The sequence below is a fragment of the Paralichthys olivaceus genome, chromosome 12 (assembly GCF_024713975.1).
Source record: "Paralichthys olivaceus isolate ysfri-2021 chromosome 12, ASM2471397v2, whole genome shotgun sequence".
Classification (NCBI taxonomy): Eukaryota; Metazoa; Chordata; class Actinopteri; order Pleuronectiformes; family Paralichthyidae; genus Paralichthys; species Paralichthys olivaceus.
Window position 1 is genome coordinate 10,343,685 of NC_091104.1, and position 6,184 is coordinate 10,349,868.

Consider the following 6,184-nt stretch of genomic DNA (forward strand, 5'->3'; position numbering starts at 1 on the left):
CAGAATATGTTGAGTAAGTGAAGCATTATTTCTATCAGTTTATTAAAGAGGGATGCTAACACCTATGTTGCTCTGGGGATGATATTTCACCATCTATTCTTAATGGTTTACAATAATCTTATTTATATTTTTGCAGCAACTTTAACAAAATACTGTCACTGGTCATTAGTTGCAAATATAATGTGAGGCCACAAACTATTATAACTTGTTGAAGTGCTCAGGAACAGGAACTCACTGTAACCCAGTGCATGAGAGGCTGGTAGCAACAAGTAATTTGTCTTTTCCCATTTCCCATTTAAAAAGTGCTCCTGAGACAAAATGTTTGTTAAGACATCTTTTATTTTGGTCATTATGCTTTACATGACATGTATGTTCAGGGATATAACGCTGATGTTAAACAAATGCTGTTTGTCTGACAGAATTTGACTGACTTATTTCATCATAACGATCAATTTGACCATTACCATTTCACAATATTCAAGTCACGTACAAGGACAACAGTTACAACATGTTGCACAGACAGTATTTGTGTACTTTTTAAGATTATTGGTCATCCGAACAAAAAACAAGGTTGTACAAAAACAAACAAAAAAACAGACAAACACTTAATTAAGTCTCACCAGTTGAAGTCAGTATAAAAGAAACAGAGTGGAAAAGAAAAAGTCAGGACACAACACAGTTGTAACACCTCCATTTCACATGCTGTCTCTATTACAAAAGCTCACTGGTACCTTTGTGGATTGCTTCCCCCATCCCTGATCACCTGTTTTCATAAATTAGATTTCCTTCCTCTTAGCACCCATTTCTTGTAGTTTTCAAGTCGAGATGCAACTACTCCTCAAAGAAGGGTGAACTGCCTGTCTGCTTGGTTGAGGAAAAATTAACAGGGAGTTTACTTTAATTTGAGAAATAGATTGCAAATTTAGTTGGTTGGCTTTTGGGAACTACTGTTTTAACGTATCACGTTGAAGCAATGAGGAACCCAGAGAAGGAGCAGTGGACATTTTCGGCCGCAAAGACACCATTGGCCTCATCATCGGGGATCTGGATGTAAACTGTGTCCTGCTCATCGAGCAAGAGGACGGCACTGCCGGACATCTGGTCCAGGAAGCCCTTGTTGTACTCATCATAAGTGAACATAACAGGCTGGCCATTCTTGTACAGAGCAACCAGGGCATTGGCTCCATTGACATGGATGCTGTAGGCGAAATAGTAAACTCCAGGAATTTGGCAAGTGAAAATGCCAGTCTCAGGGTCATAATGATTCTCAGCATTGTACACTATCTGGTCAAACTTAATGGGGCTTCCAGCAGCAGGGTAAGGGGTAGCCAGAGAAGCAGTGAAAGCAGACATGGGGGACTTGACCATGACCTCACTATAGCCTTTGCCCTTCTCAAACATAACCTCACCAGGGGGACCTGGGGGACCAGGAGGTCCAGCTGGGCCAGCTTCTCCATCAGCACCAGAATCACCAGGCAGACCAGGGGGACCCTGAGGTCCGGGGATACCCTTAGCAGCCAACCCAGAAGGGCCAGGGGCACCAGGGAGACCTGGGTGTCCCTTAAGGCCAGGGGCACCAGCAGGACCTTGAGGACCAGCAGAGCCTCTGGCACCTGGAGCACCATCAGAACCAGAAGCACCTGGCTCACCTGCACGGCCAGGAAGACCTTTGGGTCCAGCAGGGCCTGGAATACCGGGGGAACCTGGGGTACCTGGGGCACCTAAATCACCTTTGTTGCCTGTCGCTCCAGGGCCTCCTCTGGGTCCAGGAGGACCAGCAGCACCTGGGTAACCCTGCTTACCTTGGAAACCCTGTTGTCCCTGATCTCCCTTGTTTCCCTTAGGTCCCTGAGCTCCAGTTGCACCTGTGTCACCTTTAGGGCCACCAGCACCAGCTTCACCTGGGAAACCTCTCTCACCCTGAGGTCCAACAGGACCAGTAGAACCAGTGGCACCAGTGGCACCAGTATATCCTGTATGACCTTGCTCTCCCTTTGCACCTGTGGCTCCTGTGCTACCTGTGGCTCCCCTCTCTCCCTTCTCTCCATTTGCACCTGGCTTTCCATATCCTGGGACTCCAGGGGCACCAGTGGCACCAGCAGGTCCTTGATGGCCTTTAGGGCCAACTGGACCGGGCATACCTGGGGCACCATTATCGCCTGGTTTACCTGCCATACCTACACCTGGGGCACCAGTGTGTCCCTTTGGTCCCTGTGGTCCCATGGGGCCACTGGCACCATCTCTACCTGGGCTACCTGACTTTCCTGGCTCTCCGGGGGCACCTGTCCTTCCTGGCTTTCCAACTCCAGCAGCACCTGGTTCACCTGTTGGGCCCATAGGTCCTTCAGGTCCTGTCTCACCCTGAGGTCCAGGAGCTCCCACCCCTCTATCTCCCTTTGCACCTGGAAGTCCAGGAATACCTGGGTGTCCTTTCAGACCAGACTCTCCTCTAGGTCCCATTGATCCAGGAAGACCTGAAGGTCCAGGCTTTCCAGTAGCGGAAAGGCCAGCAGGGCCGGGGCTTCCAGGAGAACCTGGTGCTCCCCTAGGTCCCTGGGGGCCATGGGCTCCAGTGTCACCTTTCTCACCATGTTGTCCAGGGCTGCCAGGTTTGCCAGGTCCACCAGGGGATCCAGGTTTTCCAGCAATTGAGCGGCCAGGAGCTCCAGGAGGCCCTGGAGGTCCCTCGGGTCCGGGAAGACCTTCAGCACTCTCACCTGGGGGGCCAGGAGGACCAGCAGGTCCCTCAGGGCCGGGCTCACCTGCAGGACCAGGCTCACCAGGCACTGACACAACTGTGAAGAAGAAAGTGTGAGCATCATCAGTACTACCAAACAAACAAACAAAACAGCAGTCATCAGCTGTGTTACTAAAATTAAATACAATTGTTTATGCTTTTGTTTGTGGCTTCATGAGAAAAACATGGTGTACGCAGTATAAAAATAATTTGATTATTGGTCTTAACTTAGTGGTATTTTATCACTGAGGTGGATCAAGTTTTATTCCAACAAACAAATCTTGTACTTTTGAGGAATGGCCACATGGAACAGATTCACTGATGCTTTCAATCGTAAACATTCAAAGTCTTCTTAGAAAATGCAAAGAATTGTCCCTACTTTTTGTAATATGTATTTAAAATGTGTTTTTATTTCCTTATTTAAAAAATTTAAAAAAATTTGATGTGTGCTGGTCATAGAGTTGCACAGAGACCCGTGGGGCTTGTTTGTGAAACAGTGGTTCTAAATGAGACGGAGTCTTTTTTATTTGTTGCCTTAATGTGGTCACATGTGTAAAAAGCTCAGTCCTTGGCGAACTGTAGCTGTTTGGATAAAGCCAAACAGATGTTTCTACTTCTGTGCGGAGCAGGCACACCCAAACAAACCACACTGCTGGGTGACTGGACTGTAATTGACAGTGTCAACCTAAAAATAATTCACTAACAGCTACTTTCTCAAATAGAAATAGCAGTAAAATTTATTTTTTCAGAAAAACAGCAACTTTTCATATTTTGTGATGCATTTTAGTCAACACTCTTTTTTTTTAATGTAGTAAATTTGTGCAGGACTCTGGATATCGTAGAAATTGATATTTTAAAGCAAAGCCTATGTAGATTAGAAAAATAGCTGAAATGTGCCTGTGTATGGAAGCAAAAACTGGCAACATTTACTACTAAACTGATTGAAATAAGAGAAAATAAATACCAGATTTGATAAAAATGCATTAAATACAAAGTAGTGGTAGTCTTATACATATGTGCTCCTTAAAATATTCAGTTTCAATAATCTAAACCAGCACAATGGATATGCTGTACCAGAGTTTACACAGACAGTTATCAAAAATATAAAAAAACTTTGACATTATTTAGAAATAGTGTCTATTGTGATAACCTTCATGATCGTAAAAATAAAGTTATTTAATTTAAAATGTTGTAAATGTGTTGGATGAATAAGAGGAAAAAGAAATATTAGAATAAAAAGAAATCCTGAAATGATGTTTTCATCAAATCCTAGGACTTCCAGCAGAATGCAACTGCAAAGCTCTGCACTGAGTAAATATCCTGATGTTCAGATTCCAGATCTAAAGGAACTGTGTGATTGGAGCAGCAGGCATGCTGTTGCAGCCAATCAGAGCACAAGGAGGTTTCAGAGTCAGCTGGAGTTGAGTTTTTAGAGTAAAGTGCTACTGGCTGTGGCTAACATTCGTCTGGCTTCTCATGCTGCTGCCCACAGCAAAGATGCTTATTCCCTCACAGAGGTAAGACAAGATGTTGCTCAAGGAAAAATAAGAAAGAAATCGGACTTTCAAGGCTCAGTTTGTGAAAAATAAAAAGAGCCTGTAGAATGTAAGAAGTTGTGCTTTTCTTACCTTGGCTCTTCACAGAGTAGGGCTGATACTGAGGGGCGGCCTTCACCATCTTCTTCACCACGTACCGCTCCCCATGGGCGGCCGTCAGGGTCACCACAAGGAGGAGGATGCTTGCTACACGCATGTCCATCTTGCAAAGTCAAACCTGCAGGGAGAAGAAGAGGAGCAGTCAGCACAAGTGTCTACAGGAAGCTTTAGTTTTCACTCTTTTTAAAACAATTTTGCAGCTAAGTGCACATGTTATACAGCTTGACAGAAATGCAACAAGCAGCAAATAAGATAGGACAAGCTAGAGTACATATAGCTAAAGTTTGGATTTTGTTAGAGCATCCTGGATCCTCGAAAAGCTTCAAGCACGCTAAAGTCTGCCCCAATTCCCCCCTCGCCAGCCCTAAGAACCAGTGCTGGCCTACACAAAGCCTGGATGTTGCCTGAGCTCCACCAGAGATAGAGCAGAGAAGAAGAGGAAGAGAAAACACAAACACACCAGCATCCAAAGGAAGCAGGAAAAAAAACAATGTCTTCAGCACCAGTGAGCCTCTGGTGCTGCTGTATATCCTTAGGGTAGGAGCACAACTGAGGATATGCTGCCTCCCAGTACAAAGATGTGGGTATTTATACCATATCTGCCCCTCGCATCATTACAAAAAAAAGGAGCCCCCACCATGCAAGTACCTCCCTCCTCGGTGCGAGGCTGTAATTAGCAGACAGATCTGCCCAAAGCAGGGCATGACACATCAGGATGCCTCCATGTCTTGAATATCCAGACACATGATTACCTCTTATTTCAGCTCTTCTTTCTGAACTTTGAAAATAGTCGCATTTGAGGCAAAAAAATAAATAAACGAATGAATGAATGGAGGATTGCATAAAACCGACGACACATTTCTTTCCCACCCTTGTTCCATTTATATTTACAAGTGTCGAACATTAAAACTTTATATGCTCGGGGCATGTTTATATTAATGGATGTTTATGTGAGAGCTCTGAAAATAGTCTGAACACCAGAATTGTAGAGGAACCTGTGCTGCTACACAAAGTCTGCATTGAGGATGTACAGGAGCAGATTTACATGGAGGCTCGCCTTCACCTGTCCTGACTGTCTGGGCTCCTTCATGCTGGCCATGATAAGGTAAACAGGGGAAGTGGTGGGGACAGTTTGTCCACAGTTGTATGGATGACGAGACAGACGGAGATTTTAGACATCTTAGATTAAGAGTAAATAATCATGTTTATTTCTTAAGCAATGCAGACGCCAAATTTAGTTTTTCTTATATTTATTTCCTGGCTATTATTTGTGTCAATGTGGCCTATAGAGGACAAAGTGGCCTTGATTTCACTCCCTATTTCAGGACAAACCTTCTTTCTGAAGTTTGTGTAATTTAACTAATAAAACTAAATAAGGATTCACTGGAGAGGACATTTGCTGCTTGCTCCTTGTGAATGCAACCTACTGTCCAACGGCCCTCGTGTGCAGTACTCATGTTGGGACACCAGAGGGCAGGTTTTACTGTTGCACAGCACCCCCTCCATGGAGCAAACAAGCTGCTGCTCCTGCTGAGAAGAAGAGGGCCCTGCCTGCTGTGGTCACTTGATATTTTTGACCCCCTCAGTGTGTATATACATCATCAGAGGTTTCAGGCCTTTTTCCACAATTACAGCTGGTTTCTGTCACAATGTTGTATTTCCTCAATCAGCTCTATCCTCCAGTATTATCCTCCCTCGCCCTCACCCTCCACCTTGCCTTGCTTACTTTGAGATCCTCCAACTGTAATTTCTCAATTTCAGGCCAGCCACATAGGAAATGCATACACCCAAA

At 44.8% G+C, this 6,184-nt stretch overlaps 1 protein-coding gene across 1 annotated transcript; it reads right to left on the reverse strand.

The window, feature by feature from the left end:
• Positions 1–319: 319 nt before the first annotated feature.
• On the reverse strand, positions 320–4,983 carry col10a1a (collagen, type X, alpha 1a). The gene is made up of 3 exons (XM_020097862.2): positions 4,853–4,983; positions 4,366–4,510; positions 320–2,795 (listed from the first exon to the last, which is right to left on the reverse strand). Exons 2-3 carry the CDS (start codon positions 4,493–4,495, stop codon positions 961–963), a joined length of 1,965 nt encoding a protein of 654 aa, XP_019953421.1. The 5' UTR covers positions 4,496–4,510; positions 4,853–4,983; the 3' UTR covers positions 320–960.
• Positions 4,984–6,184: the final 1,201 nt, after the last annotated feature.

Excerpts from the sequence above, each read along its gene's own strand:
- col10a1a (XM_020097862.2), bottom strand. The coding sequence starts at position 4,495 with ATGGACATGCGTGTAGCAAGCATCCTCCTCCTTGTGGTGACCCTGACG. Across the intron at positions 2,796-4,365 it reads CTACTCTGTGAAGAGCCAAG|TTGTGTCAGTGCCTGGTGAG; the intron begins GTAAGAAAAGCA and ends TCTTCTTCACAG.